Raw genomic sequence first — 20,779 nt, 5'->3', positions numbered from 1 at the left:
CCCTCATGCAATGTAGTTTAGGATCATCAAAGTTAATAATGAATTAAATAATAATTCAAATAAAAATATTAAAGCATGAAGACGATCATTAGAAAAATGGTTGGATCATTATATTGCTCCAGCAAGTATCTCACTGCTGATGGACTATCTCTATCTGTATAATTGCCAAATACATCTTAAAATGGTATACTGCTGCCACATTTAGGCAGGAGCTGCTTGGTGCGCCCTATCTTGCTTTGATAGTTCAAAACTGGCTTCAAAACTTTTCTCTTCCCTGCAACCTCTTTCTCACAAAAGCGACATTGTGAGCCTGTCTCTGCTCTATCATTATTTTCATAGCAAGTGCTCGCCTGAGCTCCAGTCTATGGTCCTCCCTTGTCAAACTTTCACAAAAGCACTCGACTACCTACATTCACTATCAACAATTTTCCCCACTCTATCTATAAATCTAAACGCAGATTCCACGAACAAAGCTTCTTTCCTAGAACTGCCCATATGTTTAACACTGTTCTATTGGCCTGCTTCCCAGCCGATTACAATATGGCAGCCTTCAAGTCTAATGTAAACAAGTTCTTGTTGAGCTGAGCCCTTAAATAATCCAAATTCTATCCAATCTACACCATTAACAATTACTAAAGTGCCACCTTACATTCATTAATCCTTATCCTCGAGTGGCCTTCTAGCCTTGATAAGTGATGACTCTCTTGTTAAAAAAAAAAAAAAAAAGTTGGAGGGAGGGTGAGCAATAGTTTATTATTGAAAGTTAAGTAGTTATGTTTGGTCACTTTTTTATAAGTTTTCCAAGAAGAATCATTCACTCAAGTGTTAAGCAACAAACATCTTTGACACCAGATCCACCATTTAGCATCTTCAGATGGAACCACTTCAGTTTTGGCTTCAATCTGAATTTGACCTCCAAACAGAAGATTGGTGTGTACTGCTGATTTTTAGAGCTGTAAATAAAAAAAAAAAAATGAAAAAATTGGTAGAAGTCCTTCTCACCAACCTTGCAATTTATACAAACTCCTCTTAACTTAAATCGCAATTTGCAACACTAATTCTCAACGTCCATGCTCTCTCTCGGTTGTCAAAAACTCAACTCCCTGACCTCTCCAATTCGTCCTCCTTATATTTTGCAAAAGATTTATTTACATTGTTGGAAATTGATTATTTTTCTCAATCTTTTTGTAACAGTGTAAGGATTTTGTCAAATAGTTCTGCTGTTAAATTCAAAAACTCATGTTATTTAAAAGAATGTTTTAAGAAAATAATTGACTCAAATAAAACTGATAATGTGGAAATTTATTTTTTCTCTCTTGAGTATTAATCGTTTTTTTTTTTGTTTTTTTTTAAAATAAAAATCTGGTGATTTTTAAATCGAGGATCTCCAAATTACGGCCCATAAGCCAGATCCAGCCCACAAAAATTATTTAATCTAGTCCACTGAGCTCTTATGGAAAACAAAAATATTCAGGAAAAATTAAAAAAAAATATATATTTTTTAAATAGAAAGGATGAAAATAATGTAGTTTTTCTTTTTGTTCAGAAAATGATTAAAAAGAATAAGGTTTTGGAGAATTTTCACTAAAAAGCAAAGCTAATGAGCAAAACTAAAAAAAACGTCCATGTCATATATTCATTTTATTTTTTATTTTGGCCTGTGTAGCTTTTAAATGTCAGCAATATGCAGCTGCATTCGAAAACTCTAGAGACCCCTGGTTTAAATTGATAGTATTAATGAAACTTTGAATATGTGAATTTTTTCCCCATGAATATTTAAAAAAAATCCTTTTCATTTTTTTCTTAGAAGAAAGTCACATGTGAAAAATGATTATTTTTCTTTGGTTTAGAAGTGCAAAGAAACCATGATACTTGACATATATTCATATTATTTGGGTTCTTTGAACTACTGTTCTCATCTTGGGTGTTATTTTCACAATATTTCGATCCGTGTAACCTCAAAACTTCATTTTATTTTGAACTCGGAAATCTGCACAGAATTTTAAACAGAACCCTTTATTTAATCCACAGGGGTAGCATGCTCTTATTCCATCAGTCATAACTGGGTAGAAGTCCTAAGTAATTTGTATTTTGAATGTCACCCGCACTGAGAATTGAACCTTCAATTTCCAAAAGAGTGTAAGTTTACAACCGAATTTTACCAAGTATTATTATATCCACTACACCACAGACAATTCTAGTATGAATTTTAGGAGTCTTACATCTATTGTGTTTCTAGATGTACAATAATATTACTTATTATATATCACTTTTTATTACTACATATCATTACTGTATATGCATTTTTTTTCACTATTTACTTATTACTATATATATTACATACGTGGGTCATTTCAAAAGTAAAGCCTCTTATATTTTAGGGGTGTACCGATTAATCTGCAGGTAATCTGCCTAATCGGTTACTTTGCTAATTAATCGGTAATTGGCCAAGTAATTACTTTTCTCTTTCTTATTAAATTTAAATCATTTCATCACTGCCAAGTGACTCATCAGATAGCTTTGACACGTTAACATAGTAACTACCAATTTACCTTAACATTTAATTAAGTGTCTGGCCACTATTATGGTTTTTTTATTATCTTTATTAACTAAAATTACATAATATAAAGTACAATTTCCAATTCTGAAATAAATATAATTAAACAATTATATAAAAAAGAAATTACAAACCAACTACAAAGTACAAATGGTAATTCTTTAAGTGAATAACTGTTGCAATATTTTTGATTAATAATGGGGGTATGATCTCTCATAGTTGGAAGATTCTATTTATAAACGATGCTGCTAGGAACTGATGAATCAAATTAATTCACGTTCTGCTATCAACCAATCAGAAACCAGAATTGCTCCATAAAAATTAAACCTTTTCTTTAGCAACCTCGTATGTGTTTTCTTCGTGTCAACACGGGAAGAATCTTTTGATCTGTGGCTACAAAAATGATAAAGTCAGAAACCTGAACAAAAGAACTGTCTACTGAGAACCAGTCACCTTTTTTTTTTTTTTATATGGGGGTCACCATTTATCAAGGCCCCAAGGCCACTCAGGGAAAAGGGTTATTGCGTGTACAGTAATCAATGAGATAGTACTGTAGTAATCATTAGTGTTGGAGATTTGATAGTGTCTTACTTAAGGGGGCGGTTTGTCAGGAGTTTGTTTATGTTGGACTTATAAAGTCAGGAACCTGAAAAAAAGAACTGTTTGAGAACCAGTCACCACCACGATTTGTATAGAACAACTAACCATCGAAAACTGTTCTGAAACTAAACATGGCTTCCAGCTCAAGAGGTTATGGGCCCAGCATGAGATTTATTTCAATAGATCAGAATCAAAATTCGAATTGTGGCAAATGAAATTTTTAGGATATCTACAAATCCAAAAGCTACACAAAGTATTTCAGGCACAACCTGAAAACAGAAACAACCCCAACTTAATTGAAAAGAATGCAACTACAGCGCTTAGATGGCCAAAGACTGGTAATGAGAGAAGCCCTGGACAATGACTGAAAAGTATTGAACATATTAAGAGAACATTATTTATTCAAAGGAAAACGCAAAGTTATCTCTTTATATACTGAACTGGCCTTTCTAAAACGAATGGAAGCCAAAACAATTACAGATTATATTATAAGAGACAAAACCACCACAAATTCTTTAAAAATCTCTGAAGTTATTAGCGACAGTTTCTTAATCTCCATGGTCCTCAAAGGATTACCGAGTGATTTCAAGCCATTTACCACTGTGATAACCCAGAAAGAAAAACTCATGACATTTAGTCAATTCAAGGTGGCACTCAGAAGTTACGAGGAAACTGAAAAAATGATCACAGAAAAAAAACGAATCTACAAATATCATGAAATTTAAAAATGCACACATAAAAACACTAAAATTAAATTATACCCATGCCTGGAATAAAAACTGTAACTTTGCCAAAAACAATTTTTCTCCTAAGAAAAGTACAAAAATTATTTGCTATAATTGTGGGCAACCTAATCACAAGAGTTTCCAATGTAGGTACAAGACTATCAGGAGACTCCATTAAAAATGTGGAGAGTTCCGTTAGTAAACATACATTTTTATTTTCATGTAGGTTTGATGCTTCAACAAATAATAACAATTTTCTTGTTGATTGTGGTGCAACGGCATGTGATTACGAAGGAATCTGATTTTATCAATTTTGATCCCAACTTTAAGCCTCAGAATCATTTTGTAGAACTCGCTGATGGCAGTCGAGTAAATGATATTGTTTTTGAAGAGGCGATGCTAAAATCTTGCTAAGGAACAATAAAGGTGAACTTTATTTCTGTATTCTAGAAAACACTCTTCTAATTCCGAAATTTAAACAAAATATATTTTCTGTAGAAGCCGCCATTAAACAAGGTGCAAATATAAACTTTACCCCAATAAATCAAAGCTGATGTACCCGAATGGAACTGTATTCGACATTAAAGAAAATGGAAGACTATATTATTTAAATAGCATAGTTCCATCAAAAACCGCCTGCCATGATTTACAGACATGGCATAAAATTCTTGGGCACTGCAATATTCCAGATTTAAAAAATAGGCATAATAACCATTATTTATTGAATTATATCGAATGTTCATATTTACTGTCATTTAATTCAATTTTATTTAATGATACTTTAAAAATTGTCCATCAATGCAATTTTGCTATCATAAATGATGCAATGTTCACTTTTCACACCTAAAAAAAATGAAAGCCAAAATTGAATTAGAAATAATTGTACTTTTACTTCCTGTTGTCGTCTTATACTAGGATTGATGAAAGCATCTTTTGTGACATTTTTACTGGTTTTTCGTCGGTTGGTTTCAAAGTTGCCATGTTATAATTTACACATCTTTTGTGCTTCTTCACCCTCAGCAAGGTAGTGTATACTGCTGATCATCAGTGAAAAGTAGATGTAGAATCTAATTCTAAATATGTTTTCTATGCCAATCTTTTAAAATTGATATTTGGATCATGGATCTAGGAAAGTAGACATACACAAATTTTTATCATTTAGATTGGATAAAAACCTTGTTTCCATTGATAACCTGATTTGTTCAACAATGGTAAAGATTCCACTAAAGTCAGAAATACTAGAATTAGATTGGACATCTTTTGACAGAAATAACCTCATAGCTAAATTTGTAGATATCATTGATATTGTTGATGTTCTGTGACTTTCTTCTTTGGTGATTTCTTCAAATAGACTCGGGAACTGGATATTTTTTCAAACAAGTCCCCATTGGTAAGTTGTTAAGGTAGTAATCTTATCAACAGCATTACAAGAGCTTTTCGTTGTTCGTAATTTATTTTCAGCATAAAATATGTTGAATTCCAACATGTGGTCACATCTGGAAGGAGTTTGTTTTTCCAAATTTAACTGATCCTGTATTTCAGTTAATCTGCTGATTGCTAATAGAAAGTGATTAAAGTGAGAAACTGTATTTCTGTTAAATGATGTAATGGTTGTTCTCACAGCCTGAGTGACACCAGCAACCATATTTGTTCCTGAATCTCACAAAGCTAAAAACTTTATTGAAGATTTGATAATCATCCAGAACATTGCGCATTTCTTCACTTATTCTTGCACCCGTGTGTGCACCTGAGAATGGAACAACTCTAAGCACAGCTCTAAGCCATTTGAAAACCAATGGCCTGTCAAATTTAGAAAGAGAGCATTATCTGTTGTAGCTGTCCAAATGTCTAGTTCATAAAATGCTGTTAATTTCATCAAGAGACAATTGAGCTTTTCTTTTACTTTTGTAAATATATCAAATTATTTTACAGTCAAGTACTTTTTTAATGGAATGCTGTATTTGAACAAAATTTTACAATAAGCCTATTAAATCCAATGTCAGATGTTACAGAATATGGTTGAATATAAACAACAATCATCAGATAAGGGATCTCTTGTGACCTGAGATCATTATTATCCGAAATTTTCTTTTTGCCCAATATTAATTCTTTAGTAGTTTGGTGTTTCACTGGAGGTTCGTAGTAGCTGCCACTTGTTCCTGGAATGTCTGTCTCTGAATATTCATTGTGCTCCCTTTTCTTATTTGCAACTTTTGCTTCTTGTGAATGAACATTTCTAAGATGGTTTAACATATTAGTCATTGTAAAAGTTTTTGCTGATTTGCCACTCCTTGATATGATGGTTTGACATAATTTTCAAGCAGCTGTTTTCATATTCTTGGGATTGACATCAAAATATTTTCAGCAGAAACTGGTTGCCATAATGGTAGAAGATTGTTGTCAATATTTAGTTAATTTTTTACGTAGTTAAATTACTTATATCTGATATCTAATTAGCAATATATCTCAATAAAATATACATTATCTAAACCAGAAAAAAAAATACATATATATATGTGTAATGGTAACAGGGTCCTAAAATGAAGAACGATAGTATGACTGATGAAGAATGCTTTATTTTCTGTTCACACATCGTCGCAATTTACTGTACAATTCCTCAGCATGAAAACCAAAAGATGAAGAAATAATAATCCTTGACAATGATTTAAACTAAAAAATAATATTAATTTGGTAGGAAGAGAAAGGAGGAAAATTTTCCACATGCTTACATCTATTTGCCTCAAATTCAGTGCACTTGTTAAAAATCTACATGTTAACATGTCATGCCTGTTGTTGGATAATATGGTGTAGACGATGCATATTGCTTCAATAAATTTTTACTGGCAAGCAAGAGTGAATTAACTTGCCTTTGTTCACAATATAATTAATATTCGTATCATTTATGATAACGATTTGCATTAGAAAACCTATTAATTATCCGATTATCAAAGGCTGATTAATCAGCCCATGTGATAATCGGTACATCCCTAATATATATAATATATATATTATTTTCCTCAATGTTATAGAACTATGGAGACGGGAGTGGTACTATTAAAACAAGCAACTTTTTGTGTTCTAGAGTTTATTTTTCTACATAGTCATTAGCCACCATTCTCAATACACTTTTGCCAGCAATTCAATGATGCATCTCTGCTTCTGACGCATGCCCATGACAGGGATTGTTTTCTTAGTCTCACGCCATCAATATCTGCAACAAAGAGATGCAACTTTCAGGTTATGAATGCATAAGTTCAACCATCATAACAGTGTAATTTGCAATCCCCTCTGATTCATTTGAGCAGAATTAAAAAAAAAAAAAAAATGAGGCATCATTTTTTAAATGCTCCTTGTGTGTGTATATTATTATTATTATTATTATTATTGACATTTACTGTTTATAATTTAATTCACACTCAAAATAACTCTAATTACCAGTTTTAATATATAAAAATTAATCTCTATATTAATTACCTATATATGTATATACATTAATTATTTAAGTTCAAATATATTGAACTCCTAAACTAATGTTTTCAAAAGTACAAGACTAGCGCTTTTATAAATAAAATTATGTAAACATTAAAAAGAGTGTACATGGATTAACGAACTTTAGAGTCCTGACAAGATGTGTTAATCCTATTATTTGAGGTCTTCGGACTAGTGTTCTCATCTTGACTGTCGTTTTCAAAACATTTCGGTGGATGTAACCTCTGACTTTTAGAAATGTAAGACGTGTTGCCATCAAACTGTTAGTTGATCCATATAGACTCTTTCTAATATATATATGTGTGTGTATATGTGTGTGTATATGTGTGTGTACACGAATGTTTCTTGTTTGTACATGACTTGCACATTAAAAGATATTTTTTATTATTAATCGATTATTTGTTATCAAAAATAAAATAGCATAAATACTTGAATGAACCTTAAAAAAATCCTATTTAACAAGAATTTAATTCCAAATTCAATTCACTACGATGCATTGTGGCAGGTTTGTAAACAAGTCAGCCATTTTAATCTTTTAATAGCTGCTAAACAAAGAATGAATTACTTTGTAATCCTTCAAAGTTCGAAAAGAATTTGAGAACATTTAAGTTGTCAAATAGAAAGTTATTACTGACTTTAAAATTCTTACCAAATCTCTTGTACTGAAAGTTTCCGAAGCTATTTACATACACATATAATTTTATAGAAATTTAACACAATATTACCATTAAAAAATTACTTATAGATTCATAACAATATGATTTAATGAATAATTTAATGACCAACGATATTGTAATAATAATCAAATAAATTTATAAAACTTCATGTTTTTAGTTAAACTTTGAATTGTTATATAGCGCCAGGACCCCTAGGTTGGGAACGGTTGTAGTTAGTAAGTTCCCCGCTGCAACAAAACCAAGTAGCTGTCTTTTATTGATCGTCTATTTTGTTTAGTTTTCTGGTTGTTATGGTAACGGCCAAGACGGCAGTTATTTCCCCCTTGACTGTGCATTTTTCTCTCTCGATGTTCTTCAGCTGTCATTCGCTTGTCATAATAATGATTCCGACTGAAAGAGAATTAACATGCACACAAAGATCAGACGTAACTCAGCATACCAATCAAGACGTAAGACACGCTGGCTTTTTATATAAAAATATATTTTGTTTTGAAATTATTTTTCTCGTTCTTGTACATCGAGATTTTTAATAGTTCAAAATTTAACGGTGTGGCTTACTGTCGTTTCAGTGAGGGAGAGGGGGGTGAAAACGTTATGCTCTCGACAACGCACGTCTCCTATCGGTGTCTCTCTCTTCTCTACCTCCCTCCTTCTCTACCTCGTCTTCTTCTGCTTCTCTGCTGAACTCCAAAAATCACCTCTTATATTAGCATGTGTTTTTTTTTTGCTTGTTTTTTTCCATGCCACGCTACCTGTCGATCACACTGCTATCGATAATGGAGCATGCGTCTCCTGGTTACGTTTTGACAATCTTTTGCCGCATCTGACCTAGAGACATCGTGACCCATTTCTCTTCAGCTGATCGACTATTGACTTTATTTATACACGTGAATCCATCTCTCATAGTAACTTCATATATATTCCATTCTTACAAGGAATGTCCCGTTTCCTTGTTTTGTAAACAAAAAAAAATCGTCGTCCGATTTCTCTGTTTACGACGTAATTATTTTTTCGTTTCGACTGGTGGACAATCGATTATTCGATGCCCACCTTTCAAATCTTTTATCTTTTTTTTTTAAAGAAGTTTTTCTTTTCAGTTATGTATCGGATGGTCCCAGCCATCCATTACATAACAGAATCATGTCAAGTAGCCTATCTGTTCTTGTGGATGGGCTTAATTTCTTATTAAACCAGTCAATCTAGAAACCACAAGTAAATTGAGAATTGTTTGTTTTGCTTTACTAATTTCTAAATTATTTGTTAAAATGTTATTGTTGTTGTAATGTGACACAATGTATAAGGGTTCTTTTCGAGGGAGCTCTTGAGCTCCTCACATTTTGTAGATACAAGGGTACCCTTGTACCAGACTTGAACTCGTTGCAAGACAAATACAATCAAGTTAGTGCTGTTTCTATCTCAAAATGTCAGTGCCAAATTAGCTTGGCTCAGATTGACAAAAGTTTATAAAATTCAGCCAACGTTAAATGAACTCTTGATGTAACGAACATTTGTATCATCTATGTGCCTATCATTTATTTCCCCGGGGAGCTGGTTGCTGTAACAGAACGTAACAACACTTCCAGAAACATCCCAACGACAAACCAAATAACTCTCCTCAGCAAACGATCATGCTACAATGAAACTGAAATTCTATTTTGAAAGAATCTTAAAATCGAGTACAGTTGCCACATCTGGGAAGGAGCTGCTTAGATCAGCCTTTCCTGCATTGAAATTGTACAAAAGCGGCTTCAAAATCTAGTGAGAAATGTCCTTTTTTCTTCGCTGCTACTTCTTTTTCATAGAAGAGATGTTGCAAGCATATCTGCCCTATCATTTTCATGGCAGGTGCTCGACTAAGTTTTATTCTGTGGTTCTCCCCTGTAAGGCATGCGTATGGGAAACACTCGACTATCTACAACAACTATTAACAATTTCCCTTACTCTCTATCTGTACCTAAAACTAAACAAAAATTCCATGAGCAAAGCTTTATTCTCAGAAGTGCTTGTCTCTGGAACACAACACCACAGAGCTGCTTCCCAGCTAAATATAACATGATCATTTTCAGATCCAACATAAACAGGTTATTGATGAGCTGTCCTTTACAATGAATTAACTTATACGATTTCCATCATCACCAGTCATCATGGTACCCATTCACCTTTATCCTTGAATGGCCCCTGGGGCTTGATAAGCAGCGACTATATGGTAAAAAATAAATGAACTTGAATTGAAGCTTTTGTTACGAACAGACGTCAATTATCAACAAAAACAAGTTGGCTACTCAGAATCAAACATGTATTTTATGTATTTTACAGGAAGAATGTTATTAATCTCAAAGATTCAAGAATACGATTTATTTTACTTTATTATATAGATTATAGAGAAGATTTAGGATAATACTCGTCCCAAGACAGGTGAAAAATAATTCCCTGAACAGAGCAATTTTGCACCACTTCTATGTCTCTTTACAAAGATTAAAATCCATATATAATGCTTCTAAATCCTATGTCTAGAATCTTTATTCCAATATTGATCCAAATCCATGACATGATTTCGAGTTTAGATATGTTTAAAATTTAAGCTTAAAGGGTTTTAAGTAATTGAAATTCAGGGAATCTTGTTTAATTATTATCCAATGACATTTTATCAAATTCAATGTAAATCTGTAATATTTGAATTTTCAAATGAGAGATTATGCCCATCTTATGCTCCCCTAAAAACCGTTTAAAATATTCCAAAGAATCTGAAATTTAGAAAATACTAGCAGGCCGCCCGGCGTTGCCCGGTCATAAAATATGCTTAAATATGATATTATAAATCATGTAGATTACATATTTATTAGTGTTGGGTGGATTAATCGGAATCGGAAAAATCGGAACTTTTGCGGGAATCGGGGAAAATTTCAACCTTATTTTCCATTCCAAAACGATTCTTTTCTTTTTTTTTTTAGAAATTATAACGAAACAAACACATTTATTTATCACAGTGGTTCTCAACCCTTTTTTTTTTTTTTTTTACTCATGGACCCCTTTTCCCTTCTTTTTATCTTGGTGGACCCCTTCATAACTATTGGTCATAAGACAATCTTCTATTTTTCACTAATATAAATTTTGATGTTTTAATAATCAAAGAAATATTATATAATTAAGCTTTATTTTGAAATTAAAACTAATTTAATGCAAATAAAGTATTCTACAACAACTATAATAATTATGATAATAATGATAATAAGTAATAATAATCTAAATTAGTGATAATAATTCTTTACCAATATCTTGTATTACAATATTACAATGTTTCTTCCATGGTCAAGCCGATGGAGATCAGAGCTCTTCAGGCAATTGAATTCACTGCAGCATTTATGTATATTGGTTAAAATTTTTGATAAACAGTTAAAATGGAATGTGTAATTTAAACAAAAAAAAAGAGATAGGCATTTTTATTAAGTGAGATCTCTGTCGCTGATGTTGCTCGGCGAGTTTCGTTATATCTGGTTCCATCAATGTTAATGATAGTCGAAGGTCTCCTCTTTTCACAATGTCAAGTCTATTGCGAGCTTTTGATAATAGTTGAGAAACACAACTAAATCCCAATTCAACAAGATAAGATCTTAGAAAAGCATTAATGTAGAGCTGTGCTTTATCCCAGAGCGAAGAGTACTTTATAGCAATATCATTTGTCTTCCATACATTGTACTTTCCATCTTTGAATTTTGCATGCATTATTTCATCACTTTGTAATTCAATGAGAGGCTCTTGCAAAGATATGTCTATATCGGCAACATTAACTTTGAAAGGAATTGAAACCCAAGTTGGTATAACCATCATGAGTAGGTCACTAAACCGAGTTTGCATATCTGCATGCATATTTTCCATATATTCAGCATATAATGCAAGATCTTCATCTTGCAAATCGCTGCTAACAGAGGCCAAACAAGGAAGCTGTTCAAATACACAACACCTGATATTATTCATATACAACTGTTGTTTCCTCAGAAAAGCAGCAATAGCACTTTTACTAGATATCAGATCAGAATCTTTTCCTTGGAGCTGTTTATTAAGTGAATTCAGTTTTTCAAATATATCTGATGAGAAAAACACATCACATTTATTTGCAAACAGCTGTTCTCCAAGTTGTGTGTTAGCAAGAAAGGAAACAATAGACTCCCAAATGCAATGAAACGCTGAAGACAATTCCCTTTTGATAGCCATCTCACTTCTGTATGCAATACAAGCTGCTCAAACTCTTCATTTTGTTTACATAATTCATGAAAAAGGCGGTCTCTGAGAGAATTTGATTTAATATGGTTAACTACTTGTATTGCGACAGTAAGGGCATCCTGCAGACGTGCACTCATTTTATTTGCAAGTAAGTGTTGACGGTGTATCACGCAGTGAATACAAAATACTTGCGGGACAGCTTTTTTTAAATGTGCAATAAAACCTTTGCCTGCTATTGAAGGTGCGCCATCAGTAGCACAAGCGATTATATTTTTCAGTGAATGTTGTTTTCCGGGAAATAAGTAACAACTTCAGCAAAAATCGTTTCACCTTTTGTGTCTTGTCACAAGACTTCTAGCAAAACGCATTTCCTCTTTGGGCCCTTCATCACTGTTAAATCTAACATATGCTAATAAAATAGCCTCATTATTTCTTAAAGTGGATTCATCAAGTTGAAGGGCAAACTGTTTCACTTGCAAATGGGCTATCAATTGTTTTTCTACATACTCTGCCATTTCATCAATGCGTTGTGATACAGAAGAGTTGCTTAAAGGGATGGAATTAGTAATTTCACTGGCATTTTTTTTCATAACTCACGAAATTATAATATACACTGCTGTTTCACCAACATTATGGGGTTTTCCTGCCTTTGCTATTGCTAATTTCATATTTCATGCCAGTAAACCATCACTCATTTTACTCACTTTGTTATTAAACACTTGAGACAGTGTTTTTCGAACTTGGAAATCATCACAAAGTTTTTTAAAGTATTCTACTGGTTTATCTTTCTTTCCTGTATGCTTTTTTCTAGTTGGATTTTTAGCTTAGAAGGTTTCATGTTATCATTTGAAGGTACATCCATGCATATGAGGCACATTGGCTTCGATTCATTATGTAGTGCTGGAATAAATTCATAAGACAAATATTCAATGGAGTACTGTCGGTACTTCTTTTTACTTGGAGTAGCCATGTGATGTCTGAAAAATAAACATATATATATATATATATATATATATATATATATATATAAATACATACATGTTTATATTATATATATATACCCAGCTGGTAATATAATTATTGCAGTTCATATCATCTAACTATATATATATATATTGCTATTCATTTTTATAAAATTTTCGACAAATAAAACACATGTTTTAGAAACAGTGCAAGGTAAATGTTTGAGGTAAACCTGGTAAATAGGAATATTATAGTTAAAATAACTTGAATGATTGAAAACAAAAACTATACAAAATTACAGTAGAAATTAAATTTTTAATCGCGTGCAAACGACTCTATAAGTCACTCCGTCGGTCGGTCTATCCGTAACACCTTTGTGCTTGGCCTTTTTGGTTAAGATCAAAGATCTGTTGTTAATAGATACTGTTCTTAGCCTTTTAAGCTTTTCTTGACCTTTTTTTTTCCTCCCTCATCCACCCTCGACACAAATGAATTATTGTACCATTCTTATCTTTTTTTTGTTTTTACGCGTCAATAAAAAATGTTTTAAAAATTGGGAGTTAAGTAGGATGTCCCCCAGTATTATGGTGAAAGAAGATACTAGCTGGAGAAACTTTTGATTTTGTTTAGTTCTGGAGTGACAAGGATGACCAACGACCCCTACAATCCCCCCTTTTGAGTTGGCCATGTGCCTAAGGTTTTTGTTCATTGTTGATTTTAAAGGATCTAATATCTCAAAGTGTAGTATCTATTCTTCCAGCTACCTCATTTTTTATGTTTTTCAAGAGGTCCGTTTTCATTTTGGTCACTTTTGTGACTTTACTAACCTTTGTTAGTGGGATCGACCCACTCTTTGGGGAGTCTGGACCCTTTTCGCTCCTCCAGGACCGACGCCATTGTGTGGTAGTCTGGACCCGAAAACCAATCCCTTTTTTGGGAGTTTGCTGTTCTCAGGACCAACAACACTTTCTTTGGTAGACGCGACCTGGTCGGGTTAGCTTTATTTTGTTGGGTACTTTGTTTCCTCCTCTCCTCTGAGATTGAAATGGTCTATTCTCTCCTCTCTTAATTGCCTGAGCAGCACTCTGACCTGCCAGGCCCAAAACTTTGTCTTCCTTTGCTGCTCTCCCAGTGGATTGAGCAGACCCGGTTCACTTTCTTGCTTCCTTGGGGTTGTTTGTGGGTAGAGTGACGTGGGTTGGGTGGGTGTTTCGTTTCTGCTCCCCTCTCTGGGCAGAGATGTTTATCTCCTCTCTCTCTTAATTGCGACGCAGCACTCTAACCTGCTAGCACCCACTACGTCTTCCTTCGCTGCTCTCCTCTCCTTGCGGGGGATCTGAAATGACTAATCCGACATCCCCGTGAGGGGAGGTCAATCCACTTTCTCTCTTCTGATCTCACCCACTCCCCTCCACCCCACCCCCATTTCCCTGCATTTTCTTTTCTCCCCCGCTACACTTTGGTCTGTGTCAGCGGCCGGTGCAGTTTTGTCCGCACGATGCCGGGAAAAAAGTGTATACCACCCCAGTGGCGCCACATTGTCCCACTTCAGTACTCTCCATCGGAGGGAGCACCCACCACGAAGGATGTAGAGGAGGAGAAGGCCAGGGTAAGGCCACAGCCCGCAGTGACCCTGGCAGCGCCAACACCAGGTGGGCAACCAACCCAGCCCCCACGAGGACCACTCCTCAGACCGGGGAGTCAAAGAAGCGGCGGACGAGGGAACAAGGTGTGATCTGGGTGGTACACATCCTGCGACACCCCTTCCACCTTAATCCTCGTTGGTCGAGATGGAAGCTACCAGGCCTGTGGCGGATGAAGGAATGAGGTACCACTCAAGTGATCCACAACTAGTGGCACCCTCTGAACCTCAATCCTCGTCTGCCGATGACAACCAAGTCACCCCAGCTCCCCAAGAGGGCAACCCCAAGGAGAAAAAGAGGAAGAACGAGGAGACAGCAAAAGCAGCTGAAAAACTACAGCCAGTGGCAATCCCGGCTCCACAGATGCTAGTCACCTCAAGCAACCCACCAACTCCCCCCCGGAGAGGATCCCCTATCCACGGAGGAGGAGGAGGAGAGCGGAATCACTACGAGAATCAGGAAGCTAATACAAGAAACGTTAGCGTCCCTCAAAATTCTCGGAGGGGAAATGAACGACCCTCACCCAAAGGCAACGCTCCAGAAGGAAAGCAGAACTGGAAGGAGCGGTGCCTCATCACCAACTGGAGGAGCTCCAACTCCAGGAAATGAAACATCCAAGGAGAAAACTTCCATGGAGCATCCTCTCAAAGGTGACTCTGCAACTCAATCATCTCCAACAAAGAAGAAGAGAGGCGGCCAGGGAGCTGGACAAAGCCAGGAAGCAACGTTCGACGATGACTAGCCGACTCTGACCCCCAACAAGGCCAAAATTTTGCCTCAAGCCCAACCACAAGCAGTGCCAGCAGCTCAACGTCCAGGGCCATCCAACTCCCCACAAGAGCCGGAAACAGCGTGGGGCCCGAAAACACAGCAAGACCAACTGACTCCGGAGGGTTACAGAGAACTCTTTAACTCCACCTACAAGGACTATACGGTGAACAACATCGTCAAGCCCTCTCAGGTCAAATCGAGAAGTTGGAGAAAAGAGTTCTCTCTCTGACCACATCTGACCTAAAGACCAGAAGCCTGACAGGAGTCGATAAGGACAGCATGGTGTCACTCCTCCTGGAGCTTAACATTCCAGCCAGTTAAATCTGCAGGAGGAGCTACGCCATGTGGGACGTGCTGCTCCCCAGCCCAGAAGACGCGATAAGGCTTGCAAAAGCTGACCACTGGGGGAAGAGGATTAGACTCCAACCAGAGTACCTCAACAAAAGGAGAACCGTCGTCAACATGCTGAACGTCCTGGTCTTCATGGGCGCCCGGCAGGTCGGGGCAATACTAAGCCAGTACGGAGACGTGGAATCCGTCATACCAGTCCGCGGTCAACAGAATGTGATGACCGGAGACCATAAGGTCAAGATTGTCTTGGACAAAGCCGAATTCTACAAAATCCCTGTGATGATGAAATTCAACGAGTGGACGATGAGCATCATTGTGGAGGGCAGGAGACCCCAATGTTGGCACTGCCAAAAACAAGGGCACATGGCTAAGGAATGTCCTAAAAGACTCCCGGCCACACATCACAAGGGATGGCCCCTGCCAAAGAATCAACCCAAACCACAACTAAGGATTTAATATCTCAAAGTGTAGTATCTGTTCCGGCAGATACTGCAAGCAAAGACCATATGTGGGGGCAACCCCACATATAAGACCTTGGTCAATGTAAGGGCAACCCTTTATACCAATTGTCACTATCCAGCTCCCCTACTCCCCGGGGAGTTGGTCCCCATTTCCCCTTCACTACTCACATTAAAAATCGGCCTTGTGTCTAATTTGCTCGGTGAGGGAGCAAATAAATACCCTTTTCTTGGCCTTTTGGCCAAGATTAAAGTGTAGTATCTGTTCTTACTACAAGCTGTACTTATGTTTGTAACATAAAGTGGAGAATCACTTTTCTGTATTAATTTAATGTAAAATGATCACCCACTTTACAACCAGTCAGTCTCAAAGCCATTCAAGTCATTCTTCAGATCATTCAAGTTGTTTTTGAAGGATTCCAGTTATTTTTTAAGTATTCAAATCATTCTTAAGGTAATTCAATTCATCCTTAAGTTCATTAAAGTCATTCTAAGTCATTTTTTATTTATTTAAGTCATTTCAGCCCATTTTTCGGTCATTTTAGTTTATCTTTAAGAATTTCATGTCAATCCTATATTCATGCATTCATTCATTACACGAGAGCACGCGGCTAATGGCTATAGGCCTTGTTGATAATAAAAACTATTCTGAGTTGGTTTTCTTCATGGACCACCAAAACATCGTTGTGGACCCCCAATTTTGTTATGTTTTGCTTACCCCCCCCCCCCCCCCCCCGAAATATTCCATGGGCCACTAGGGTCCATGTGGACCCCGGTTGAGAACCCCTGATTTATCAGAAGAATATTTATTTATAACATAAAACTAAGGGACAGTATTTCTGGGTTCAATTTAATTATTTTATTTGTAAATTATGGCAAGCAAAGTAAATGATCAAGAGTTCACTTACTTTTATTGCCTTAGGAAACCTTTTGAAATGCTCACATTTATTTTAGCAACTAGGTGATAAAAGTCAATGCATTACCCCTCAGAGTTTACAGTTAAATTAAAAGTTTTATTTTTATTTTTCTGGTACCGACCTGGTCTAGTATTGTCTGGAGTGGTCATCTTTGAAATAATCTTATGTTTTGTTGCATTTATTTATTATTTTTTTGCCACAAGTGAAAATCACATATAAAATCTCGTGTTAATCAAAAATGGGGATAAAATACATTAAACTATGGACGTTTAGAAATTTATCAAATTATAAAAAATATATTTGTACATTTAAAATCACCCTCTCAATAAGATTCTACTTTTTTAGGCGATTATGTGTGAACACACTGAAAAAGAAAACAATGATTATTGTAGAATTTAGAGTGGGTTGAGTTGCACATGACCCCCTTTTTCCGGGCCATTCTAACTTTTAGGGCAGTTAACCAAATTTTTTACTACTTATCTTAAGTCTGACCGACTATGTCATAAAACCACTAGTAATCACTTTATTTTTTGCATTACCACCCAGACTTATGGTTAATAATATGAAAAAAGGCAGGTTTTGTATGACTATTCGCAATGACATATTTTATACTAACTTTTGATCAGAAACATTAACATGATTAAGATTTTAATCCAAACAAAATTGACCACATCCTTAAATTGCTGTCTGGTCCGTGATCATTTTCCCTTAACTTTATATGCAAAACCGATTTTTTATTTTCTTTCTTTCATTTATTTTTTTAGGCTGTTTACACTTAATCGAAAATCATTTGAAAAATGAAGAATCATTTTTATTTTCTGGTAGATTAACATAGGTTGCAGAATTCTAATGAGAACCTTTTCTTCCACAACAAAATATTATAATTGCAAATTGGCGAAAAAAAAAAAAAAAAAAAAAAGTCGCGATAATTTGTTCAAAATTTTACATGAAATCACCTAAAAAAAAAAAAAAAAAAAAAAAAAAAAAAAGTAGAATCTTATTTTTTTGGTTGGTTGTTTTACGGCATATCAACCCTTTTCAGGTTATTTAATGCCGAATCCAAAGATTTTGAAGAAATTTTTTTTGATAGAATATATTTGTTGTTTTCGAGTCGGTTTCTATTAAACCTATAGTTGGGACCCTAACAGGTACTACCACTCTGGGTCAGAGTGGACCTGGGAGCAATGGCAATTAAAGGGTGGCTCCACACTCCCTAAAGCCCGCAAGCTGGGGCCTCACCACTGGATATAGTTTAAGGTCATATCTAGGACCTTATTTTTTGGGCTGGACTTAGAAAGTAACACCTAAAAAAAAAAATTGAATCTTATTTTTTGGGTGGGCTTTCAAAGTAACCACCTAAAAAAAGTAGAATCTTATTTTTTGGGGTGGACTAATGGTAACTAAAGATCTTAATCTACACTTTTATTGTATTATTATTATTATTATTATTATTATTATTATTACAGTAAAACAAATGAATCCAATAACCAATTAAATTTAATAATTAGGAGAAGAAATATGAACATTTTTTGAGAAAGAAGTCTCAGAATAGTTCACCCCCCCCCTCGAAATTCCCATGTTAAGAATGGTTTTCTAGGAAATTATTTTAACAGGGAAAGAAGGATTTTGTAAACTATTCTTTTTACATCATCCTCTAATTGTCCATACAAATTGTCGACTATTTTCAATGATGAAAAAATACAAATAACATTAAGAGCGAACCTTGCAAACAGCTTTGTTTTAAAAGAAATATAAATCTTTGTGTCTCGTATCTTTCAATCAATTACAAGGAAAACATTTGAGAAAAATATTTAGAGATTTACTCATATGCCCCTCCCACCTACTCCAGTGTACATTTTACATTTTGCAAAAATAAATATGGACATTAACATGGGTTTTTTTCTTTGAACAATAATCTTTAACTGAGAAATTGAGAAAATTTAAAAGAATCGGAATCGGGAATTTAGAACGGAATCAGTAATTGTATCGGAATCGGGAAAAATTCTGGAATCGTCCCACCACCAGTATTTATATAATAACTAGCCTGAGCATCCAGTGTTGCCTGGGTGTTTGAAGGTGCGTTTTGAGAGAAAAAAAAAGAAAAAAAATGATAGTAGGCAGGCAGGCTCGAACCCGTACTACGAAGGAGGAAAAGAATGTGACCCCCCCCCCCAAAAGAAAACGCGAAGTCTCTGCTGTTACGCCCTTCACCAAGCCGGAAGTTATGTAGATTTAATTTAAGGCTAGATAATCGAAAAAAGAGGATGACTTCTGAAAATATCGGCGAAAAAAGCGACCCTCCATGTAGAAAAGTGCCCTGGTGAAGGAATGAATGTTTTTGGCTAATTTTTTTATATTTGTCATCCGATTCAAAACGATACCAATCTCATGATAATCCGTCGCCTCTGTCGAAAGTTTTTGCGAGACATACATACATACATACATTTAAACAGACAGGTGAGATTTATATTATAGACAATCAAAAAGGATATCATTATTGATTGATGATTTGAGCCAGAAAAGTATCAACCTGTCAAATTCTCATGTATGCGTCTTCCTCTTATCAACTAACATAACCGTCGCTGACAATAAAGATATATATATATATATATATATATATATATATATATATATTAGTGTGCTGTCATTCTTTTAAATACAGCAGAAATACAACACTATACATACAAATATATAAAGATACCTAGATTTATAAAATTAGAGATATTAAGGTTAAAGTAACAGTAAAGCTTGGCAAAGTAAGAAGTAATATGACCAACTTTTCATTGTTTGTATCGTGCTTGTAATATATGATACCAATGCTTTAATATCTGGTGATGCCTTTCTCAGCAGATTGAAATGGTTGATTAAACGAGAAAACAACGTTCGTAAATGTTTATTCCATTATCAGTCTATGTATCCCCTTCCGAGTGAGAGAGTGCACTTGGCTCTCTTCCATTTTGGAGGATGAACAAAATATCACTTAGCCTATTGGCTAGCTCTTTACCCAATGATTGACGTCAATCTACCACCTTTTGTCGAATTTCTGTCTCTACCTTTTATCAAGATAAAGTTGTTATTCAAAATGTTTAGAAATAAAGACAAAGCCTTGTTCTAACATTTAAAACAATTGAGTCGTCTTTTTTAACAGGAAAATGGAAGGGAAGAGTGTTAGTAAGACGATACGCACACAAGTACAGGGTGGAACGATAAAATTCTCGCCACAGAAAAGACAACATGATTCCGTTTCCGTTTGATGAAAACCAGTTTTTTTTTTTGCAGACCATCTACTAGTTGGTCAGTTGTGTACAAATCTCAAGAGTGATAGGAGCCTTCTATCATGTTCTGAAAGTGACACAATGTTTATTGAGCGAGATCGGAGATGCACCACTGTACTTACGAATGTTTTT

At 35.1% G+C, this 20,779-nt stretch overlaps 1 protein-coding gene and 1 pseudogene across 1 annotated transcript; one reads left to right on the top strand and one right to left on the bottom strand.

Annotated features, from left to right (window-relative positions):
* Nucleotides 1-11,441: 11,441 nt before the first annotated feature.
* Nucleotides 11,442-12,260, bottom strand: LOC145282333 (zinc finger BED domain-containing protein 5-like). Its single transcript, XM_080132247.1, has one exon. It carries the CDS (start codon nt 12,258-12,260, stop codon nt 11,442-11,444), a length of 819 nt encoding a protein of 272 aa, XP_079988373.1.
* A 4,416-nt stretch (nt 12,261-16,676) lies between these two features.
* Nucleotides 16,677-16,806, top strand: LOC145284068 (U2 spliceosomal RNA; annotated as a pseudogene).
* The last annotated feature ends 3,973 nt before the right edge of the window (nt 16,807-20,779 follow it).

The sequence above is a fragment of the Euprymna scolopes genome, chromosome 1 (assembly GCF_053919585.1).
Source record: "Euprymna scolopes isolate OS-2025 chromosome 1, ASM5391958v1, whole genome shotgun sequence".
NCBI lineage: Eukaryota > Metazoa > Mollusca > Cephalopoda > Sepiida > Sepiolidae > Euprymna > Euprymna scolopes.
Note: the sequence above shows the minus strand (reverse complement) of the source record. Positions and strands in the feature narration are given on the sequence as shown.